General features: G+C 37.1%; 1 protein-coding gene across 1 annotated transcript in view; it reads left to right on the top strand.

Annotated features, from left to right (window-relative positions):
- Positions 1-26429, top strand: part of pde11a (phosphodiesterase 11a) — a 97581-nt gene that overhangs the window by 47763 nt on the left and 23389 nt on the right. Inside the window, exons 10-14 of the mRNA XM_015358865.2 lie at positions 637-687; positions 17999-18145; positions 18230-18337; positions 23781-23890; positions 25047-25137. Of these exons, the coding sequence (XP_015214351.1) occupies positions 637-687; positions 17999-18145; positions 18230-18337; positions 23781-23890; positions 25047-25137 (507 nt within the window). The remainder of the gene's footprint in view (positions 1-636; positions 688-17998; positions 18146-18229; positions 18338-23780; positions 23891-25046; positions 25138-26429) is intronic.

Below are 26429 nucleotides of genomic sequence, written 5' to 3'. Positions count from 1 at the left end.
GATTGAATGCCTGCTGATAACATTACAAATAATAGGAGGACATTAGACCCAATTACAGTAACTTGTTTGGGTGCAAGTTACTGATTTGAGGATCTCATCCTGCCATTTTATGAAAGAAGGCAGGTTATGAGTTACAACAACTAAATTGGGTAGCTTGTTATAGACCCTCACAACCTTCTCAACCTCTAAGCTGAAGTAGAGTGATGAAAACTGTGCCTAGGACCAATTATATTTGATACAGATACAAACAGGTTGCAGAGTCTGCAGTTACATTGCTGTTGAATACATACAAATAGAACATTAGTCATTTACATCATTGATATTTACTAAGCTCACTTAAGTGATAGTGGTGTGAGAGCTATCTTTCCATACCAGTTCCAAACGTTGTCTGAAATGATTGTGATTGAACAATAGTTGTTGCCTCTATTAATCTTGCTACATGACCTTGCTCTAAAGGAAAGAGCAATAGAAAAATCCAAATATTTCTTGGAGGCTTTGTTCTGGAAGAGAATATATACATGCTTCTGCATCACAGTCTGTTTAATATTTTGTAGTTAGTTTGTTGGTTAGTTATCTTTTTCATATGCAGTACATCTAAAAATGAAAAATCTGTTTAAACCTATACTCCTTTGACAGGTCCTGTCATACCATGCAACCTGTTCCAAGACTGAAGTTGATAAATTTAAGGTAAGGGACATCATATTTATGGAAGTATCAAAAAGTGTATTTTTGTTCCTAGAATAAATGACACCCTAATACCAGACAAAATGGATTTTGTGTCTTTTAACATTCCTGCCTTGAATATATATATTGCAATATTTTTAAATGAATACCTTGTCATTATTGTTATTTTTATGTACAGTATGTTATGCAAGATACCATGACTGAATAAGGTGATATTTGGACATTATTATGTACCTAAATACTATCCTTGTGGCTATTTTATTATCCTTCAGATTTCTTTCTTCATGTTGTAAAGAAGTGGTTTTGACTAAAAAGGCTCCAGATACTGTCTTTATGATAATAGGAGGAATTCTCCCATCTGTGGCAATGTTATGGATGTTGAAATTGATACTTTTAGTGGTTGTGTAAAAAAATGGCTTTACAAAAGTGAAGAAGCAATTGGCTATTTAATTCGTTCATTATACTGCTTAACTTTAAGTGAACAATCTTTTCTTGTCTTTTGATATCTTTACGGAGCAGAATTAGAATTTTATACCACTTATATACATTTATAAAAATATGTATGGGCTTAAATAGGTTTTTATGTTAAAGCTCAAATTCTTTGTTTAACAGGAAGGAATAGCAGTCTTTGTGCTGGTAATTATATCCATCCAAGTGCATATCATCACAACATACAATTGAGACTTTTGCAGAGTTGTGTGTGTTTGGTAAATCTCCTGATATCTCCTTTTTTAAATATCAACTACATTACAATTTTCATTAATTTTTTTTGTTTTACTTGTGTAATGCCTGTAGAGAGTGCTGTATTAGCATATTGGTATGCCTTGTAATACATTCCTGACTTAAATAGCCTTCAGCCCTAATGGTTAGAATAGTTTCTTTATTAATGTCATTTGTACTACATTTACAAGATTTTCCTGTAAGTTATTCATTCTGAAAAACAAAATATTTCATAAAAAGTAGTACACATGAATTAACCTTTAAATAAAACTTATAGTTGTCCCTTAATCTGGAAGTCTTAAAAGCAAAATATTAGTAACAATTAAATCTGGTAAATTTTATGTTAATTTAACCATTAAAAGTGGGAACAACAGCAAGACGATAATCCATAAACAAATTTCTTTGGAAAATATTATACGTTTATGCGAGGCATTATTTAAGTACCTCAGCATATGTACAGTAATTCATGACAAAACCTTTTCTAGAAAACTGCTCATGGGGGCTGATTCATCAGATTTTCTGTTCCAATGATGAAGGGAATTCTTATTCGATGTTTTCATGGTAAATATGAATATATGGTTGCCTTAAAATAGAAAGTATTGGACAAATGTAACTGCGACTTACACAGAGATCTAGTATTATTATAGAAAAACTAATACTGTATTAAAAACGAATATTCCATGAAAAATCCCAATTTTATTGAGAGTGGTATAATTTAATATATGATGTTTTATAAATATTATTTTTTTAAATAAATGTACACTAGCCATTCATTTCACAAATATTTGATAAATATGCATTAACATACTTGAAAAATGAATACCCTTTGTTATATAGAAAACTTGTTAAGCTATAACAAAAGGCCACTGAGCCATGTGTATATTGTGCACTATAACCTACTCAAAGCTTAAGCCACATTTAAAAGTTTTGTCTCAAAATATCTTGCCCTACATCGTGAATTCCAAGTTCTCATATAAGTGATTGTTTTTCCCTTTATTCTGTATTATTGTTTTAATTAGTATTGTTTATTGTAATAAACAGATACTTAAATGGGTACAATGTTTACCTTTATTGTTAATGTGTATTAACGTAGGTCACATATATGTTATTATTGCCTTTAATTAGTGGGAAATTAATTTTCAGTTAATGTATTTTCTCTTAATAAACAAGTTTCAGGGAATAGATTGCTTTTGTAAAATGAGATGATATATTGCAGATCCCTGTTGTCCGTGAAGAACACAAATTGCTTCCTAAATAATAACTGACCTTCATGTAATACAGTAATTACTCCTTTATTTAAAGTAATCTGTTTGAAATTGATGGAAGAAAATCGCAACTTGACTGCAGACTTAATTTTTTCAGTCTCATCTTACCAGCGTTCAAATACAGATTTGGTTGGAAATGTCATGCCTGCATTTCAAGATTTTTTATTTTTATTGAATGAGCTTTATATCATGCCCAGCTGCCACAGGCTTTCAGTGTATCAGAGCTATACAGCATGCGTAATATCCCAGAAGGGGAAAAAGGGAAAAAAAATATATCAGTCCATAATTCAGCTACTCTGCAGTTTCTGCTAGTAAGAAAGTAATTGGTAAGGACTTTCATGTTTAAGCTAGATAATGAGCCTCAGCAATATTCTTTTTTTAAACACTGGTTAAAAAAACATTTTTTGCAATGGTTCGTTAGTTATCTTCACCACACCATACATCCAACAGACAGAAATAGTTGCCCTTAGGCAAACATCTTATAGTGTAGTATATACAGATGCAGCCATTCAAAATGTGCGGTACAAACCCGTACTGCACGCAAGTACACACAGGTCACTGCGTTGTACCGCAGTACATGACTGGCTGGCCAAAATGACCAACAGGGGCACTCATGGTGCATTGGTCATTAGTGAAAAGATTTAATCTCTTTACTGTGCATGTTTTAATCCGCTTAGTATTGAATATTTATATGGAATTTTACAACTAAAGGGTAATTTTAGTAGCTGAGCATAAAAAGAAGAGGAGCATAATGCGTCTGATGGTCATAAACGATATTAATTTAGGAACATAAACATATTATGTAAACTGAATATGGCTGGTATTGAAAGTTTAAAGAAAAAATACACACCAGTATTTTACTTTCTTCCTAAACATTTTAAACATCAAAGTCTTACACGTGGTTATTTTGAAGACGATTTTACGTGCTCCTTCTGACTATTTTAAGTTTATATACTTTGTAAAAAGTTATAATGTTTTAACCTGTTCTGCAAATTGCTTGTCATCGCAGTAAACTAAAGCATACTTTTAGAATTTGATTAATAGGGAATATAATATGGAATCGCATATCTAAAGAAATTAATAATAAGAACACAACAATCCCCAGGATTATGTCACAGCACTATCCTCTACACTATTTAAGAGCAATTTCTGTTTAGCTTCATCCAGAAAAGTATGCTTTCTCAACTAATATCCAGAGACTTATAGAGAGTGATTATTATGAAATGCACAATGCCCTTAACTCTGTTAAATCTTGTCACAAAAGAAAACAAATATGCGAGCATACTTCCTCTTGGTGTTGTGGGACATTTCTAATTTGTTAGATACCAAGTAAGGGATTTTATTGTTGGCATGTGTTGTAACAGAGAAAAAGATGAATGTGCACATCAAGCAGAAAATCTCCAGTCTTGCAGCAGATTTTGAACTATTCAGTTGCAAAAGGCATGAAAGGAATAAGGCAGCAATGCATAAAATAGATTGTTTGACCATGGCAGTAAAGGCTCTTTCAGTATTGTTGTGCCTAATTCCCATCTATAAATGGCATTTAGTGGCTTGGTAGCTACTGAATATTACCAGGATGAAAAGCAAGCCACACAAAATACCTCTTTTTGTCTTATCTCAATACCCTGGATGTATGTTATAAAAAACTGGTAATGGTAAATGGCTTTCACCAGTATGCAAAACACAACCTATAATGGTCTCTATAAGGTAGACCTCCCATTTAGCCTGGAAATAAACTGGACTAAAAATAAGTTACAGACTGAAGTGACATAGCAACAGTGCTGGAGTGATAAAATCATTCACAAGTCATACCTGCAAATTGCCAAATATTATATTGGCCAGTACCTTTAAAATACAAACTTATACCTTTAAACTGCAATTTATTTGATATGAGGCGTGGTAGGTGTCTGGAAAAAAGATATGCGGTCATATTACCAAAAAGGGCACTCTGATCTCTTTCAAGAAATGGCTAGAGTATATATTGAATTGAATATTAGCAATCAAACAGGCTAGAGGGTGGACTGACTCCACTTGTTTATATGCTTTCTAGTTCCTTGTGCTCAAATTGAAATATTGAATGTTTAGAGAATTGTAGCTTGGTACATTTCTCTCTTATTAATTTCAATTCCACAAGCTAATTCCACAACAAATCTTGCCATTATCATTGTCATCAAACATGGACACTATTATTTGCATATTTTCCCATGAACTTCCATCACTTTCAATGACTCAAGGCCGTGACTATCATGTCATTTACCCTGATGGTGGTTTTATGAATGAGGTGTGGAGGCAGTCACAGTGTTTAACAATGCAGTTGAGGCAGATTGCCTGTTTTTATTAATAACGTTCAAGGACTTTTATTTGTATCTTTCACTCTGGCAAACAAACTGGAATCTGCAGTGCATCACAATAAAGAATGTTCTTAATGTTGTATTCATGCAACTGAGCAATTATGACAATGGTGAACAGAAAAAACCTGTACAATTAATAGTAAGTGTTTTTCCTGTGATGGAGTGGTGTGCCATCCAGGCTGTACCCTGCCTTGAGCCCACTGCTTGCCAGGATAGGCTCTGGCTATCCCGCGCCCCTGAATTGGAAAGAAGCAGTTAGAAAATGGATGGGTGGAAGTGTTTGTCCAGCCTCTGCACGACACAAGCTTCTATGTCTGAAATTAATCTTAGACTCTTGAGCCACATCTTACTGCCTCCTGTGATGAGCTAATTTAATTGATCCAAAGATCTTATAAGATCACTTTATTAGCAATATACAATTTCTTGCATTAGGAATTTGTCTTGTCGCATATCCCAGCTTGCTCTCCATGAGACACACAGACACTCAGAGAGAAGCTTGGGGTCAGAGCGCAGGGTCAGCCATTTACTGTATATGGCACCCCTGGAGCAGCTGGGGTTAAGGGCCTTGCTCAGGTGCCCAACGGAGTAGGATTCCTCTGCCAGCCGCAGGATTTGAACCGGCAACCTTCTAGCCACAGGCGCAGATCCTTAGCCAAAGGATTTTATAGCACTTATAGCACTTTCTTGATCAGTTCCAACAGCATGGCAAGGTAGCGTTTTTCAGACTCTCAGACTTCCATCTTGAGCATAACAATAAATATCTTTTACATATGATGTTGAAGGAATCCTAATAAAGTACCAGATGACACTAAATGTTCTGTTTCTCACTTTGCTTTCTGACACCTACATCAGGACTATCACCTGGAATAAATCAAACAATTTCTCAACCCTCCTCCCAGAAACAAAGAAAACTCCAAATCTGTATCTGATGGAGAGTTCAAACTCAGCAGATGGAATGATCCAATATTTTTAATTTCATACTCGTCAAAATTTCAGTTTGTTTACTGGAAGTTTTACGTCTGTATTAATTTTTGGTTTCATTAACCCCATAACTGGGGTTTGTGTAGCATGAAAAAACAACACAATGGATTATTTAAATTCCTATTACCCATAACCTTTGTGTTAAAAAACCCTACAGTTCAACCTTCATTGGCTTAGTTATTTAAACAGATGCCCACATTCAGTTTTTATTTCCATTTTACTTGTAACACCTTACATGTGAATTTTATTTTTTTAAATGCACGTTAGATCAATATTTAATGATTTCCTTTCAATATATAAGTAGCTGAAAAAGCACTATGGAATGTACAGCCTCTGTTGTGAAAGCATAATGAATCATATAACTCCACTATGGATTGTTTGGTTTTAAAATTAATGAATAAATATTTTACTTTCTCTTCATTAAATATCATGTGGACACAATCCACCAAGCACACGAATGTGTTAATCTAACAAATAAGCAAAATGAATACAATCCTAGGCACATTTGACCATAAACTATCCTGCTCTATCAATCTTAAATTGGCTAAGAGAGTGATGTCTGGTTGAAGCATCTTCTAACCATTAAAAAAGGAACTTAGAAGCACCTTAAAGGGGAACTGCAATGCTATTTTTACATTTTGTGGTTATAATGTATGAATGAATACAATGATGAGTGCATTTCAAACCACAATGAAACTACCAAGCACACGGTAATGTATTCCAGCCCTATTAAATTGTAAACATGCTTTAGACCAAGCAAATTTTGTTACTATAATAATAGTAAATATTTTCATGAAACTGACGAATACAAGGTGACGTTTTTTAGATATTTTTAAGTATTGCAAAAAAAAAGAACAACCTACCAACCAACAAAATTACACTCATAATAATTAACATTGTTAGGACAATTTTCTTAGGGTGACTAGTGAGCAGGAAGGGCCACTTTCATGTCACAATTCACGCAAACTCTCCCTCTTGCTCATGGCGAGACCACTGGTTTCTTGTCTTGTCTTCGACTATGTGGCAACCTTGCAGTACTTTCACAAAGTTCACGATTTTATTGAAATTTGTAGAACTTGGCGATACTGTCAATTAATTTATTTTCTAACCCAGATTTTATTGCCATTCTGAGAAATATGGACTGCAGTTCCCCTTAAATTATTGATTTTTGTTCTGAGCTGGTGAAAACCTTTGTTGAACCTGAGCCCAAAGCATAGCCCACAGGACCTGACGCAGGCGATTCAGACCCTAGGTGAATCACCAGCAGTGGCAAGAATTTCACTTTCTTCACTCAATGCACCTGCAGTGTGTCAATGAAATACCTTATAAGGATACTTGTTATTGCAGTAGTTCAGCACATGATATACACAACATTGTGTATGCAGGACAACATTGCATGCTTCACTGTCCTATACAGTAATCAGCCTCCTTGCCCAGTCATCAGTGGCTTGTACTGTAAGCGGTTCTCTGCATTCAGTTTGAAAAAGAGAGTTCAATCAATCAATCAAGGTTTATTTATCAAATGCACAACAATACAGCGTGCAGCAGTAGTTGCTGGCAATTAAATGTATTTTCTATGAGCTCACTGAAAGGGGGGATATACGTTGGTACATGTTCTGGAGGTCTCCAATATACTGTACATTGCGACTATAGACCAGAACATCACGACTTATAGTGAAAATTTTTTTTTTAGTGGCACATTTCCCTGTAACGCCAGTGTAAATATAGGAGTGTGTGGTTTAACAGCATAAAGATTCCCTATGCAGTTTAAAGTGAGGAGACATTTCCCATAAGAATCAAATTCCCAAAAGAGTAAGACTTGGAACCACAAGGAAGAAGTGTGTGTTTCTCTTACAGTACAGCTTCCCAAACATAGTACATTACTGTGCATGTAACATTTTTAAACCAGTTTTACTCTAGCCTGTTTAAATGACAAAACTCATTTATCTGATCTTACGTTGAGAAGTGAATGAGGTGTGCTTGATTGTTAATGATAGTGTGCTTCATTTTATTTTCAGCCCCTGCACTACACTTAGAGCTCATTGTGGTACAGTTGTTATGTTAATTTATGATAACGATCATTGTCTCCTTTATTCTCCTTCAACTTCACAAAATGCAAGACTTTTTCTCAATTAAATCACTAAGTCGAAAGCGATGTCTTCAAGTATGGTGATTTTTTATGGCATGTCCCAAGATGTTAGTGCGGAGACATATCAGGGCAGACTATATTAGGGACATCCAAAACCAAAGATCTTTTCTGAATGGGCAATCAAAACCAAAACTGAAATGGAATTAACACTATTCATCCAACTACCCATTTTCTAACCACTGTTACTAATGGGGGGTTATGGAACTGGTATTATTCAGGTATTGACTTAGCAGTTAAGTCAATAAGTTAAATAAATATTCATAACCCCCAACTTGTAAGTGATTTCTCTAGAATATACTTGAGCGGTTGGTATAATTAGAGGCACGTGAATTCTTTATTCTCTGGCACAGCTTTGATGAAAAGAGTAATAATCCAGGCACACTTGGTTAAACAAATGTTTATTAACGATTACTAGACAAACACTACGCCACACACAACAAAACATACAACACACAAGTTACTATATTTACAGTATGTACAGACAAGGCTTTTCAAAGCTAACATCCTACTGATCCAGAAAGCCTCAGACTGCTACCACGTATTGAATTCTTTAAATAATGCCCACTGAGGCTGCAATAAGAGATATGATGCCTTCTTAATAAATGCAATACAACCTGCAGTTTAATCATGTCTCTAACCGAGGTATCTTTTACCCAGGAAACCCAAGTTCCTTAAAACACAGAATAGTAAGCTCTAGGCAAGGTTCAAATACTTAGTCCAATCATGAAATAGAGGCTCTGGCGCAAGCTTCCAGTTCCAAATCCTCCTGACTTTTCTCTTGTGGTCTGACCTTCTTTCTTCCTCCCCTCCTTGTCCTCTGCTTCCCTTTCTGTTGTCTAGATGTGATCATACTGTATATGGTGTGTTTCTCAACTGCTCATTGACAACCATTTACCAACAATTTAATTAACTAGGTACACCAAGGAAAACTTTACAATTGTTTTTGATCATGGGACCCCCACACCTCACATCTCAACAACATCCCCTCTGCTTTGAAGCTGGAAGTGTTTACACTACCAAGTGTCACACACTTTATCTAAACAATAAGAGACACCTAGTCCTAGATTTTTTGGTCTCACTACTACTGTACATATATATTTATTTATACAACATATTGTTCCTGTTGTCTACGTTGTGTGGTGCTGTCTGTTGTACTGTGTATGTCCCGAGAGATGAGCATGATTAAGAATTTCATTGTATGTGTACGTATGGAAATAACCTACTCTACAACACTACATTACCCAATACAGGGTCGCAGGGGAGCCTGGGCCTATTCTGGCAAGCAACGGGTACAAGACAGGATACACCCTGGATGAGACACCAGTCCATTGTAGGGAATACAGACACAGACACAAACGCGCACACACGAACAATTTTACCAGAATCCAACTTCCAGCACGTCTTTGGACTGTGGGAGAAAACCGGAGCACCCAGAGGAAACCCACGTGAACACGAATAGAACATAAAAACTTGCAGATAGCACCCCAGGTTTGGAATTGAACCCAGGGCCCCAACACTGCTATGGTACCACTGGACCCCTCATGTCCGAATGCCTTGAACCTATTATTCTCTTCTAATGCTACCAGAAAGGACAAAAAAGTATTTGAAGCCATGGTAATTACACACATACCCGAGTATCTGAACCTAATTCATTCCTGAAAATCTGTTTGGAAGGCAGGATTTCTTCATTATTTCTTATGGGGAAAATTTCACCCCTGTACCGAACCAAAGTTCACTCAAAAACCACCCAAAACATATAATGATCTGTATGGTATTATAGCAAGCTTAGTGGACAACACAGTTCTACTCAAATAAGCCAACTATAGCTGTAAAATAATTAATGATATTGTATTTTTCATTCTTTCGTAATAGATTGCTATCCAAGCAAGTGTCCTAGAACGATGTGCACACTGTTGTTGACTATTACGCTAAAAGATCTTTTACTCATCCTTAAGACCCCATAATGAACAGCAACTATGAAACAAACACAGAAAAACACTTTGAAATGAGAGCACAAGCTTTAAATGTGATTGTAAATAAAGCACGGCATCTTTAAACGCAATGCCTTGCACCCACACAGAAACGAGCAGCTGTTTGGTGGCGCTGAAAGCAAATGGCTCTCAGCCAAAATCGATTACTCTCGAACATCAAAGCGAAGTTTCGTTCTTGTAATGAATAAGGCACAAATTCTTCGTGTTCAAATTAGCGAAAGTTTATACACTGAATGGTCTTATACCGGGGTTGAGTGTACTAGAACCATTGCAAGCAATGTTCTTAAGCATCCCAAATATGTTGATGCTAGTATGCCATTACACATAGTACTTATTGGGGCGGACTGTGGATATGGCAGCTGTAATGTTGCCATAGCCAAAATGTAATGTAGTCTCTGAAGGCACCAGTTCTGTAGGGTTTGGGCATTTACTGGGACAATTATTAATTGTAGCAGTAAATCACAAAGTTGATTCTTTTGATGGCTTTAGAATCCAACCATGCGACATAACTCAAACAATGCACACACACAGGTACTTATACACGAGGACACATTTATTAATACATAGAATATATATAAACCTAACAGATCTTATCGAGAGGGTTATCAGAATACAAAAGATATATATTCAATCAGTTACAAAGAGTTACATATATCAAGAGGACATACGTTCAGTATATCATTCATTTAGACCGTTTCATAAATGAACTTGGTTATAACTTCTATATTAGATACTCAAAACAAGTACATAACTCTTAGGAATTAAATTGATATCAACTGGTTGGGATAACAATTGAATTCTGCTGTAATGGATTGAAGTTGAATACTCATCCAATCTCTGGGGATTCAGATCTCCTGCGGACTCAAAGAAACAGTTGCAGGCTGTTGCTGTCCAATCCGCGCTCTCTGGCTCCGTGCCAGGCTGTGCTGTGCGGCTTGCGACGGTGCGCTGCTGATGCTCACTGACCGGCTAGTTAGTGTTGGATTTAACTAGCAAAGTTTGTGCACGGGAGAAAAGATGACTGTGGGTCCCAGCAAGTCAGGAAAAGGACCGGTTCGTTCCTGGTGAAGCGCTAGTTCTGAATAGTGATTCAGCTGTCCACAGTTACGACCTGTTCACGAGGCTTGGTGCTGGTGCTAACCTCGGGTGGATCCTCTGGTTACGCTCTGGCAACCTCCACTCTAGACTCTTAGAACAAAGGAAAGTTCTGGCACTCGGACACACTGGCCGTTCCATGGTTGTCCGGGCTGAGTCTCAGGATGGTCAGGAGGCGCGCTGCGAGAATGTCCTGCCCTTGGGAGCCTTCTGCTCCTGGGCCGTCCTGCCCTGGAATTCTCCTTTGAATTCCCTTTAGAATAGTCCACAGAATTCTCCTGAATCCTCCATTGAATCTCTTAGGCTCTCTGTGTTGCCTGTTTTTACCTGGAGGAACTTCAGGTCATTGATTGGCTGAAAGTTCCATGGGCATCAGAGTCCCACGTGGGTTACTCAGCACTACCAGTCCCTGATTGGTTGATCAAGGTGAGATATGAGTCACTTACTCCTGACACTTAGGAATGCAGTCCAGATGTCCATCTGGCACTCCCTAGACAGATAGGCGCCAATGGATGACCATTGATCATGATAGCCAGGCTTAGCTAAGTGCATCCCCCTTTGGGAGCTGACCTAGGAAACCTTATCAAAGGAACCTTAAATCAGCCTGCATGAATAGTTTCTCTGTGGCTGCACCACAGAGGTAAACAGAGAAATGGGGCTTCATTTGGGAAAGCTCAGAACACAGCCATCTTTGATTATGTGCTTTTACCTTACAGTGCAACTCATTTTCCACTGATGAGCTCAAGAGTAATTTTCTTACTCAGTGTGGTCTTATTGATTTTATGTGCTTTTGTCAATTCAAGATTGCCACTGTGGACTGATCAAAATCATTGTTGTGAAAAAGAAGTTGCTTGGAATTCCAGAATATGTCATATACTAATAAATACCAAAATGGACCTGTACCTGAGTGAAAATGGTGGCATTACATCCCTGGTGTGGCAGCCATATTGTGTTTTTCGAAGTCTTTCAAAACTCTTCTTGTGATGAGCACTAAATAGTGCAGCTGAGAAACTGTTACCATGTTTATTGCAGCATTACAACAACTACTATTTTGTATAGGTTCTTTAAGTATAAGATAATTTACTGTATATAAATCATGTTAAAGTTCCACCCCACAGTTATAGAGCATCGTCATTGCAACATTTTCACAACACAATACAATCCCTTTTTCAAATAGCACGGAGTCCTTTGTTTCAAATTGAGCCAATTAGTTGTGGAAATAACATGTGTGGTACTTTCCTTTCATTAAAAATTAATTTTATTTAATATGTAATGAATTTTGCATTATTTAAAAGGTACAATTTGTGCCAAAAAATGAGAAGCCATTTCAGCATTAGTTAGAACATTTGCAAAATTCAATAAAAATGATTTTTAATTACTATTTTCTTATCACTGTCCTAACCATTGTTCTTTTTTTCTTTTAGAATAATATGAGTATGTCTGCTTGATGTGCTAATGAGTATGCAATCCTCACAAATTGTGATGTTTGATGGCTATTGTTAGTACTGTACATGACACATCTGCATCATTTTTCTTCGAAATGTTCCTCCTCCTCCAATACATGTTAAACAATTCTACTCCTCTGCATTTCTACAATTTCAAGGCCTCTGGGAGAAAAAGAAGGCATTATTAACCAAACAAGGATGGGCACCATTCGTTCACTATCTGTTACCTTATGAACCAAACTACAAATGCAAAAGCTGCTGAGTTTATTATTCAGATTATGTAAAAAAAAATGTGAGTTTTAATTACCTGGCTCCTCTATATCCATTTTGATTTATGAGTTTATTTTCCAAATCATTTATCACTTCTCTTGAGTACTGTGCTGCCTCTGTCCCGGGGGTATAAAAGGGTTTTGACAGATTGCTCATGTATAACTTCTATTGAGGTTTTGTTTGGAACCAGAGGCACTGAGTTACGCACTCATTGCTGGTTGATATTTAGACTAGATGACATCAGCAAAGCTTTTTTTCTTGTTTTATTCCACCAGCACTTGGGGCACCTTTTTGTTGCTATCATAGACAGTATAGAGTAGGTAGGTGCGAAGAGCTTGCCAAACTAAAATTGAATCAAATCTACCAAAAAAAACGTTATTACAACTGGAAGAAATTATTCACAACTAGAACAATATGTAAAAGAGATTCATTGCAAGCTCATCAAGGTACAGATGCTTTTTTTTGTTTTTCAAGCTACAGATGCATTAGTAAATAAGGATTAACACACTTTAGTAGGCGATCTTTGCAAAGTATTGTACATATGATAGTACTCCTGATTGTCTCCTTGCCTCCAGACATTTAATTCCTATTCTCATGCATTAGTTTTATTTGTAAATACTCTTTTGAGGTGGTGAATTATCCAGAGCAGAAAAAAAAACTAACACTTAAGTTAAAACACACATTTCTGATTAAACCCAGTAGAATTTAGCCTTAAGTATTAGTAGCCAGTTCAGGATTGTCAATCAGACCACAGGGGGTTTGTTCTGTGAGAGACTACTGATAAAAGTGTCTCCTTTGGCTCTTAATTTGTTTAACATTTTACAGTTGTTCTGGTTGCCAAGAATGCGAATAGAACCAAAGTTTAGTTTGCACTACCTTTTTGGCTTGTGGGGATTGTCTTTCCTCAGTGGATAAGTGTTACAACACAGGTATAAACTCAGATTTGGCAAACATTAAGAAGAGATGGCCTGCTGGATAACATAACTCTGATTGCAGTCTGAAATAGGGTTCAGCCCATCCATTTAGTTTATAACTGCTTAATCCATTGTGGGGTTGTGGGGGAGCTAGAGTATACTGTACGCACATTCACATCAAGTCCAGTTTTTCCCAGATGCCATTTCACCCACCCATATATCATTGGACAATGGGAGGAAACCCACGTGAACACAGTGGGAACATACAAACTCCACACAGATAGTTCCCTAGCTCTGGAATTGGTCCCAGAGGCCCAGCACTGTGGGATAGCAACTCTAACTACTGCAGCACCGTGATGCTGGGGCTTTAACACAAACTTTTCATATTACAATAACATGGAAACACTCCTCTGGGAATCAGACATCAGAGGATATTGAATTAGTGGTACAATATAAAAATTAATTAAAGCAATAATTATGTAGCAATCCAAACAGGACAAGAATACATTTTTATTTCTGCAGATTAATTGGTGGTGGAAACCTCAAAGAAGGGTTAGAACAGTTTAGGTTGGCTGCTCAATCCTTTCAGATGATCTCTATGTTCTATACTGTATGTATATTCTATAATATCTATTTTCCATGAAATATATTGAATAGTCCTGGTTATATGTTCTACAGTGTGACTTTCTACCAGAAATGTGCCATCCTCTGGTTGCTATATATAAAGTTAGAAAAAAAAATGAAGTGTTCATGACGTCAGTCACAGTTATCAATGATCTCCCAAACAACACAAACACATTTACAAACCATTTGACAGTTCTCCTTTAAAGAAGTAATCACCCCACTAGAAATCGTAACTATTTAAAAAAAAAAATAATTAGCAGGTTCTCGACCAGACGGAAGAGTTCTTAAAATAATTACTGTTTAAAATAAAGTATTTATGTTGGCTGCACATAAAAGACTGCTCATGACTGAAGTCTTAAAGGGAGATTATAGTAAATGGGCTTCTACAGTAAAGGCTGCCAGTACACTGAAGGATTATTGTTAGACTTTATTGTACTAAAGGGGAGATTAAATATGCTATAGTTCCAGCTTTTAATGCACATTTAAAGTATCTGCCATTGCACAATATTTTTTCCTTTTCAGCTTTGATTTAAAAGGTGACTATTCTGACGAGAATATTAAAACAATCCAAGATTTTCCTAAAGGTTTTCTTAGTTTCCTTAGAATGACTGCACTCAATTGGATTCAGTGATTAGTCATTCATGGAAGGCTGAGAGGATTAATAGTGTAAACCTGGGTAAACACTGCCATTTTGCATAGTAATAAGACAAATAATAAAATTTACATGTCCTGAAGAAAACCTCAATGCAAACAACTGAATTTAAATTGTATGTCTATATAATGGGCATGGTTTTATAGAAGTACATAAAACTTCAGGGACACAAACTCATACTTGTATTTGTAGATAAATCCGTCTCCAGGATTCAAGGTGGCTTTGAATTTTGGTGTGGATGGAAGAACCTTGTGAGCTTTCTGTAAAAATGGTGAATGCTAATGACAGAAAGTCAGTCATGTGAGTCTCGTGCTCAGTGCAGTGAAATTCATAGGTCAGGAGTACAGTGGCCATTGGCTGTTCATCAGTTTGCTCTGTCAATATTAAAGAGAAAGAATAGAAGCCTATTTCCGCACGTGGGCACCAAATGTAACAAGGCCTTTATTACCAAATGTATAAAAAACAAAAGGCATATTTCTAGTCAGTCCTTATGTATAGTGTGATCCTCCTCAGAAGTCACCCAGCTGCACACTTGTGTTTCAGATGCAGTTTTAAGTGAATCGATTATCATGGGGCGGAGCGGTGGCTCTGTGGCTAAGGATCTGTGTCTGTGGCTGGAAGGGTTCAAATCCTGTGGCCGGCAGAGGAATCCTATTCTGTTGGGCCCCTGAGCAAGGCCCTTGACCCCAGCTGCTCCAGGGGTGCTGTACAATGGCTGACCCTGTGCTCTGACCCCAAGCTTCTTGGGTGACTCATGGAGAGCAAGCTGGGGTATGCAATAAGATGAATTCCTAATGCAAGAAATGGTATAATGGCTAATAAAGTGATCTTATCTTATGTACCAATTTAACTTAGTTTTGACAATAGTTTCTCCAACTGAATCAAACAGAGATAGTCAGATATCTATTAACAACATTTTTATTCCATGGTTTGTTCCCCTGTGAATATGTTTGATATATTCTGATCCTACTGATGGCTGAGGAACAAAGCTTTGCAGATCAATTTGTTGGATCTCTCCCTCAAATATGCATGAACCCAATTAACCCCTGTCAAAGTTCTAGCTAATTGTCTTCACTAGTTCTGCTGCAATATTACTGGAAAAAAGCCCAACGTTTGTGCTTTCTGCTCTAAAGTTCCTTCACTGCAGTTTGTAAAGGTAATTATTTCACTTGGTTAATACAGTAGACTGTAGTAAATCATAGCAAAGTGGGATTGTAAACCAAGATTCAAACAATGGAACACTAACAAAATGCATAGTATAAACAAAATGCATCCATCATTCCATTCTGTACCTGCTTTATCTGATATAGGGGTCGCAGAGGAACAAGAGCCTAAGCAAAGTACAATCAATCCCAAAATGCTATCATGGTAAATTTTCCATGGTAAACTCGTTAAATGGAAATAAAAGAGATAACTCTAGACAGACGGTTCTCTTTATTCTTCTTATTCATTTAGACTTATCATTTATTTTTGATACTCCCAGCCGATTTGAAATAGCCCTCCTACCTATGAGTCGGATGTTCTTCAGACATGCGTCACAGGCAACACAGCCCTGTATCAGAGATTGAAAACTAATTTGAGGAGAGGCGTGTCGGAGAGCCGCATACCTGCAATCACCCAGGAGGCCACAGGGGACACTGTCGCAGAGCTAAGAGAGCCCTAGCTTACTTATTCCATAGTACTTATTCTCTTGCAGAAAATGCCCAGCTATGGTGAGACAGGAAGGAAACTGGGAAACTGTTTCAGGACACATGTCACAGCTGTGAGGATCAAAGATCTCTCCAAACCCATAGTTTCTCATTTCACCACTAACGCCATAATCATACTGATCTCTCCGCCTGCGTCCTCACTGACGGGCTTCAGAACTCCTATTGCAGACAGACATCTGAAACCAAAATTATCCTGAAACAAGGATCACCCCTTTTCCCCCTTTTCTTAAAGGCAGACTCGTCTCCTTCTAATCCTCTCTATTCATGTGCAGATTTTGACTTCATACCTTTGTTCCAGTTCTCCTATCCTGTCTTTTGTTCATCCATGCTTCATTAAGTGCCAGGTTCCTTCTGTCCCTCAAACCTGAAAAAAGGCTTCACAGCCGAAACATTTTATCTATTTTCTTTTCAGTATGGAATAAACCTCTAGCTGTTCTTTATTCTCTATAGTACTGACTAGGCACTGTCTCTAACTGTGAAAAACATTAAATATAGGAAATAGGGGATTCATATTTACTGTGCATCCTGAGTGAATTAACAATAAAAGGTTGAGGTTGGGTCATACAGTATCACTACCATCAGCTTATGACATGACCCAGGCTCAAGTCATGAGTCCTACAGTTGAGCATTTGTACCAGCTGATTCATTTGGGATGCTCAGTAAATACTGGGATCTCCTGTTTTCTTTATTTAAAGGTTTGCACAGTACAGACAGAAAGCAGCACAATATTTTCTTAGTAAAACATGGAGAAGGAGTTTATATTTTTTAAAAGATAACAAGTTTGCAATTTTCTACTCCTCTTGTAATGTGTGTTCCTAGATATGCATTATGTTAACTAATTGCCTAGTTGAATAACTGTCTGTTATTGTTTTATTTTAATCTTTTTATCTGTGGGTGGACTCGAATAAATGATCCTACCTAGTTAAGCCAGCCAGCACAACACAATCTCACTGTAGGCCTCATGGAAAAGGAGCTTTGATCTCTCAGGGAGAGCCTGGAGGGCAAAGACAGTTCATGAGGATTTTTTTTCTGTGAGGAAACGAGATGAAACAGTCCAAGCAAAAACCTTACCTTTGAATTATTTAAGTATAGTACTGAGAATTCTCTCCCTACTTTTCTCTCTTCTTCTGTCTCGTCTTTATTCACAGGCTGCAAACATCCCTCTTGTTTGTGAACTTGGTATTGATAAACTGTCCTTTGATGACTTCTCCTTGGACGTGGACGCCATGATAACTGCTGCCCTGCGCATGTTCATGGAATTGGGAATGGTGCAGAAATTCAAAATAGATTACGAGGTAAAACATCAAACAGTCTGATAAGGGCAGGCTGTCAGTATTCACAGATGAAGCTCGACTCACTTTTGCTTTTTTCACTTTCAGACGCTGTGTAGGTGGCTGTTGACAGTGAGGAAGAATTATCGCATGGTGTTGTACCACAACTGGCGACATGCGTTCAATGTCTGCCAGTGCATGTTCGCGATGTTAACAGTAAGTTCAGCAAAATGTATCCTAACAGGCACATTGTGAAGGGAACTGGTAAATATGTCCTGCATTTCAAAATGTTTCAGAGCAAGGCAGAACGGCGGCGCAGTAGCACAGTGGTTAGCATTGCTGCCTCACGCCATTGGCCTTGGGTTAAAATCTGGACCTGGTGTGCCACCTCTGTGGAGTTTTACTGTCCTTAAAGTGTTCACATGGGTTTTCTCTGGGTGCCCTGGTTTCCTTCCACGATCCTAAGACATACTGGTAGGTCAGTCAGCTTCTGGGAAAATTGGCTCTGGTGTGAGTGTGCGTATTTGTGTGCCCCTGTGATGGATTGAAGTCCCACCCAGAGTATCATACCTGGAGCCTGTTGCATGCTGGGATAATATTTTGATCCTCCATGACCCTTTATTGCTTATAGCAGTTAGAAAATGGACAGACGTTTCAGAGAAATGTGAATATACTGTCTATTTCTCATTTCAAAATCATTTTGTTTCATTGTATCAATCGTGCCTCTGTTCATGCCTCACACTTGTTGTTTGTTCTACCTACAGTACATAAAATGGTAGAGTACTTCACATCTAGAATTTTCAATCTGCTGCTTCCTACATATTTATGCAAAATACAGTAGTGTATGGTATTTTTTTCTTAAGGGCATCATCTGTTAAATATTATCAGTGAAAAGTTCCTCAAACCTTTCAGCGCAAATATGATTCAATTGGTCCCATGAAATCTAACAATTAGTCACATTTGTTTGGGCACTCTTGAGGATAATCCTGTAGAGATATAGCATCTTATGTCTTTGAAGAGGCTCTTGGGGCTGCTTCTAATGCATGCTTAAGTGTTCCACATTTAATCACACAAAGCATCTATATAAGGATTAGTATCTAAACAGATTTATTGGTAACAAGGTAAGAACACTGCAGAGAGTAAGCTATTAGAACCAATTTATTTTTACCAAGATGATATTTTAAAATAAAGGCACTGTCACAATCTATTTCTCTGCCGTGATTCATGCTTATATACTGGAGCTTCCCAATTGTATGGCTTATCCAAATGATTAATTGTTCTTTTGGCACACTACAGTAAAGGGATTACTTACCTGTCTGCAGGCTGCCATTGTTGATATAAAATCATGGTTGCAGGTTGGCCTGTAGGTGGAACTCTAAGTCAAAAGTTTTGGAACAGCGTTAGTCTAGTCTGTAATGGGTAGATATCAAGTGTCACAAGAAACAGCAGATAAATATAAAAAATAATTTGAGGGATTTTCACTAAATCTATTCACTTAAATATACTTAGTATTCCTATAATGACTACATTCCACAGTGAACTGACACCTTTATCCAAGATGAATTTAAATAATCACAGTTTGTACTGAATGATTACATGTCACAGATAAGTGTAACTAGGCTACATAGGGCAATACCATCATGTAATTCAGTGAAGCTACTGTAAGGATACAGTACATCATAACCTAAAAATAATAAATGTAATGTACAGAATAAGCATTACAGTTGAATCATCAAGCTTTTTCATGGGTTGTGTAAAAATAAATTAGTCACTTGTTCTCTAACATCAATTATGTTGTGCAATACTGGTATTTTGGAGGAAAAACAAGATTGGAACTTTTTTGCCAATATCAATTACTCCTATTAATGCTGCTTCAAGATGCTAATTCTGCTCTGCAGATGGCGTTTTGGACATTATTTTGAAATACTGTAGAAGATCATGTGGTAAATAATGCAAAGTCCACATGACAGAATAATATATTTAGTAATGTGGCCTAATTAGACTGATTATCAGACTATTACCTGCCAAACCAGTATAACCAATTTGTACAGGCAGGGATTTCATTTTAAACTTGAAAATTAGAGTTCATTACAAAGGAATTGTGAAATCAGTGTCAGTATACAGTGAGTCAAGTAATTCACTAACGTTTAACAGTGAATATTCTTTATGTGATAGTCACCTACTCTATCAAGCAGAAATCTTAAGAGTAACCAAGAACCCACAATGTAGCATCCATACATTTTCTAACAGCTTCTTCTAATGCACGGTCTCGGGGGAGCCAGAACGTATCCCAGCAAGCAACAGGCACAAGGCAGGGTACAACCCGGACAGAACTCCATCACAGAGCAGACAGGCGCAAACACACAAATGCACACACTCATACCAGGGCCAATTTTCTCAGAAGCCAATTAAACTACCAGTATGTTTTTGGACTGTGGGAGGAGACTGGTGCACCAAGAGGATCCTGAAAATGGGCAAAACAGATTGTATAAACTCCATGCAGATAGCATCCTAAGGCCTGGAATTGAACCCAAGGCCCCAGTAATGCAAGGAAACAATGCTATCCATTGCACCACAATGTAATTTAGCATTCCTTCAAGAACAGTAACATACATAACATACAGCATGTACTGTAATTATCACTAAATGGTCTCAATTGGCATACAGCTGCTTGGAAACCTTTGCTTTTTCTTAAGGAAGCTTAAGTATTTTAAGCGCTTAGAACAGCCTTGAATCTGTTCTTACTTTCACCCTAATATGCTGGTTTGGTAACCTGAATCTGAGAAGCAAGAACAAACCAGGCAGACTTGTGAAAATATGTCAGAAGGTCATTGGTTCTCATTCCTACCTGTAGCCATATCCTTAACACTTGACCTTCAAAGTAAATATGTGTATATTGTGGTTCCTTTCCTTCTGTCTGTACACCAACACTGCTGCTGTAAAACAACTTGCCCCCTCCCATGGGGAAAATAAAGACACTCTCTCTCTAATAAGAGGCAGGCAACAAAACAAAGAGTGAACTGAAACAGTGACAGTTTGAGTTGTGGGGCAATTATCAGCTGGAGTTTGTTTGAAAGCAGGGTGGAGAGTGGTGTAACACCATTACAATGTTGTTATTGGTATTATTGGTACTAACAACAGATACAATAAAGCATTAAAATGGATCAATATAAATATATGGCTTTCTCTCGGGTGTCAGAGCTTTCAGAAAACTCAGGATAACCTGAATGCAGTATATAACTGCAATGTTTACATTCTGACCGACAAACCATCTCCTGAAGAACACACCTCACGGCAAGATATCACTTTTCAATGATTCAATGCCCCCAGGCATACAACCAGCGTAGCAAAAATCTACCTGGGACGTAATGAGGCTGATGGAAAACTCACACAAAAGGTGTATCTGAAGATCCTCAAGGCCATATAGGGTTACGTGCATGTTGAGAAAGTTAAATGCTAACCAGAGGAATTACGGAAAATGTCACAAGTCATTTACATCAGCATTTTCTCATCATAATTTTAATCTGTTTTGAGCTGTACCTGCAATTTGATATACTTGGTAAAGTATATAGTACATTTTGTGCAGTAAATCACTCCTTCTGATGTTTGTTCTTAATTTCTCTATTAAACTAACAAGACCATATTGTCCTGGGCTTGAACTTAATTTTATGGAGTCTTTATAATTATGATTTGACCATTCTTTTTCTTTAGACTCTGAATCCATTGTTCTTGACATGCATAATTCTAGTGACAATACAATTACATATGGAGATCAAACTTCAGATTGCTCCTGTTCAAAGCAGTTTGCATATTAAAAATGTGATTTGGCACCATTGCTGGCACGATAGTATACACTTTTTAACAGTTGAGCCCCCGTGTTAACTAGGATTGCTGCCTGACCATTGCTTTTGATTTCCATTTTATCCTGAACATTTAAACTGATCACGGTCAAACAATGAATTCACAGGTGGAGACCTACACTACTAATTTAATCAAGAAAATGATGTATAAACTTAACTACAATATTGCATTACAAATCTTTTAAAGGTGTGACATTGATTTCACAGTAGTGAAAGAACAAGAAGTAGTTTACTGTATATTATTTCTTAATAACATCTGTTCAGTGTCTATTCAATTTAGTGATGTTACTGCCAAGTTGCTTTACTATAGTATTTCATGACATTGGAACTTTCATGTAAGTCTACAAAACTGCTTACAATTTTCTGTTGTTTTCACCCCAATATCAAACTGGACCTTGTGAAAGACTAGAAAGTCAAGCAATTTCAGTCTTGGCTGTTATCCCGCATCAGATAAGCCATTAAATATTTGATCAAAACTGGAGTCTCACATTAACAGATATGACAACTGGAACCACATAATTTAGAGATCATTCAAGATGTTCCTCTTGGGAACTGCTGCAACGTGTAGAAGTGAAACTTTCCAGATATCATCGCCATCAACATGTTTTAGATTTGTACCTTAAGATTTAATGCCATAAATTGTCATATTACACCTGATTATCAGGTACAGACCATACTGCAGACTGCTACTGTTCAAAACTTGATTGGCCACTTATCTCCACATGTGATACTGCTGGTATCATTCTGGTGCAATAACTGTGTAAATCAAGATGGACAATTTCGTCCTCATATTCCTATATTTAAACTGTTCGAATCAGTGTAAATATTAAATTTCATTTGACAGTGTAATTTTTTAAAGAAAACAACTTTGAACCTGCATAGGTTAGTACAATAGAGTGCAATGTAACTTTGAGTGAGTTGGAAAACTGTGTTAAGAGTAAATCCCAATAATGAAGCTATTCAAGCATAATAAGCTTCACAATTCCAAAATGTGTGTAACTGAACTATTGCTGAAAATCTGTTTAGCCATTTGCCTTCAAACACAGTAATCATAATTATGGGGCAATGCAATTTTATTATGCATAAACTGTAACTCTATATTTTTTTATTAATAAGAGCTTAACCATTGCCATGACGCTTTGCTGCCCTCTTGTGGTTTTATTCATTTTAACTATAGTAGCCTTTCAAACCATAGAACAGAAGATGTTTCTCCCTAATAAACATACTGTACATCTGTTTACAGACTTGTTGCAATACCATGTCTCATAATTGCAGTAAGATTAAGATTTCTATTTTTATAAGTGTACTTGTAGGCAAGGTAATATTTTTATTTTTGTAAAGGCTCAGTAAGTGTACTTGGCATTAAGCCTCCATATGTTCCTTACCACAATTCTTCCAGATATCAGCGATTACATTTTTGAAGCCAAATGATGCATTTTTCTATATTTTCTACAGCTAATATCCATTCTATAAAAACCTGCCAAACTATTTTGCTATATTATTTCGTAAAAGTTGCATTTTTGTAAGTGATATGTTAATGTTGCTGAAGATACAAATAATGCTAATGCCTGCTTCCTTTGCTGTTAATGTCAATCCCAAAACAATGTTACTGAAACATTGCTTTACTAGAAAATGGTATATCAATGGAACATCCTGTACTTGAAAAGCAGTCAAAACCGCTTCAGTTTTGTTTTACTTTTAAGATGCATCTGCGTTTAATTTAAAATCCTTTACAACTCTGTAATGCTCGCTGTAACAAAGTCTAGAACCTTGCACTAAATTATTGTATTCATTTCCAGACTGCAGGATTTCAGGAAACCTTGACAGAAGTGGAAATTCTAGCGCTCATAGTGGGCTGTTTATGTCATGATCTTGATCATCGCGGAACAAACAATGCCTTCCAAGCAAAGTAAGTTCATTATTTGTTTGTTGTACAGAAATAAAGTTAGGTTAATAACCACATTCTGCTGCAGTGCACTTGATTGTATAACATTTTTTTTCTTTTTGATATTGGTACAGTACTGAGCTAGTAGAACACGAATTAATTTACAGCATGACTTAAGTTGTGTTGCCTTAAGTGTCCTTTGTGCATCTTAAATAAAATACTTAAGTGAAGTGTTCTCATAAATGTATAAGACAATGCTAGAATCTCAGAGTTACGGCAACACAAATCACTTTAAAGTGAAAGATTCTCTTTGATCTCATAAAGAACTTTTGTCTTGCGTTTGGTCAAGGAATGCTACACCATATCACAAGAATTCAGAAGCTGTTTTTCAATATCCAAAATAACCTATTAAAATAAGTATTTTAGCTTCATCATGTATGTTTTTCTTCATTACATGGTCTAATATTGAAAGCACACTCTTAATGAAACTTAACAGTCTAAAAAGCTGTATTTACCATGGAAAGACCAAAGGTATTACACTGATAGCTATCACACAGTTAAGAATGAGGTACTTAACAGCTAGCTGCAATAGTTTTCTACCATACAGTTGCTTTATGAAGCTGCTACATAGGTACAAACTTCATCTATTGTGTTTTTTTGTTACATTGATTGTGTTAAGTTGCTGGAATCAGTACATTAAATTTTTAAAGATTGATTACAGAATCTAGTTTTAAATCACTCCTTTGATCCAAGTAATTTACTTAGCACACCTATATGTCGGTGACAGTGACTAATGTTGAGAATCTCTGCAAATCCGTTTATTCAGAGTTGCTCGCAGGTATATAGAAACACAATGGCGTTACAAAGCTTTTACATGTGGAAGTGCTAAGTGGGGTACTAAATAACAGTAGACGCAAAACAAAACGAGGCTCGGATCAAAAAACTTCACACCAAATCGCAGAAACGGCATTCGTGGGGATACGTGTTTTTTTTTCCCTCTTACCGTTTATTGTTCTTTTTTGTCTTGTTCTTTAATCACTACGTACAGCTTCCCTAGGTTTGGAAAGGTGGTATATAAACAAACGTTATTTCTATTTAGTAGATTTATTTGATCAGGTTTTACAAGAAGGGTTAGGCACCCAACTATAACAAATCAATGTGGTTCTTCTTCCTTCATCAGGACGGGCTCAGCGTTGGCTCAGCTGTACGGCACCTCTGCCACTCTGGAGCACCACCATTTCAATCACGCCGTCATGATTCTCCAGAGTGAGGTACAGTAGGCTAGCAGTCTTCCTTGTGGCTCGCTACTGTGCAATTTCCACTACCTGCAGCCCTGGCCAGAGTGAGCAAAGGTTGATCTTGCTGATATATCCGAGATTTCCCACAGGGACAAAAGTAAAATGAGGTGAAGAAATGGGGAAAATATAAAAAATAATGTATACATTGATTCATACTGTTTCTGCGTTCATTATTGTGGTCTCTGATCTTACTTCAGACCCTTCTTCAAGTGCTGTAAATGACAGAGGACATTCCGTGATGTTTAAGTATATCCAGAATATGGCCGATTCACATGGTAGAATTGACCCAGCCTGGTCAAAGAGAATGTAGCTCTGTAAGTAGTTCCGTGTTGTGGGTGCTGCTCCACGTTGGTAGTTTTAGCTTACTTAGGTGAAAAATGGATATGAAGATCGCCCAACAATAATTCTGTAATCTGTCGCAGAGGTGTTGTGGGGGTTAATGCATCTACCACCCTGTCAGAGTTTGATTCTAGATTTGTCTCTGTGGAGTATGCATCCCCATGTTCTCATAGGTTTTCTGTGGGTGGTCCATTGTCTTCCCACCTACCAAATATATGCTGCTTAGGTTAATCAACATCTTTAAATCACCCAGGGTGATGTTTCAGAGATAGCTCCAAGTTGGCATGACCCTTACCAAGAATAGGTGACTTACTCATAGAAAATGGATGAATATATACAGTAATATGTTACACCAGAGCAGGTACAAGGTGGAGATGAGGTGGAGGAGGGATTCTTGAGACAAATGCAAAAGGGAGCTGATTGAGTTCAGTTGATAGAGCTTGTTTGGTGGCGATTGTGAGTAGGTGCAGCTGTGTGAGTGTGACTTGTCATTATTATCCCTCCCAAACTTTAGTTAAGAACTTCCGTTGTTTGAATATGTACAACATTAAAGCAGAGTGATTACATATCAACTGATTTTTGCGATGTCTGTGAAATGTATTGGAAAGCTGTTAGTTAGGACAAGTAATGTACGCAGCATACAAACAATGCCTTTCATGTAGAGAGCAAGATAGGGAACGAAGGCACAGTCCATTCTGGTTATTGATTTCATTGCTTTATCAAAATGATCAAAGCTCTTTTGTGACCCAGTATACCAATATTGAGCTGTGCAAATATAACCTGGAAATCATCTATCAAACTGGGAGGCAGAAACTCGAATTCATCAATCCCAACTTGATAAATTGTTCTCAACAGTGATTTTTAGGTCAACAACAATACACACAAATGTGCATATTGTATAGAAAAACAATACTGTAAAGATTTCC

The sequence above is a fragment of the Lepisosteus oculatus genome, chromosome 12, assembly GCF_040954835.1.
Source record: "Lepisosteus oculatus isolate fLepOcu1 chromosome 12, fLepOcu1.hap2, whole genome shotgun sequence".
NCBI classification, from domain to species: Eukaryota; Metazoa; Chordata; class Actinopteri; order Semionotiformes; family Lepisosteidae; genus Lepisosteus; species Lepisosteus oculatus.
Note: the sequence above shows the minus strand (reverse complement) of the source record. Positions and strands in the feature narration are given on the sequence as shown.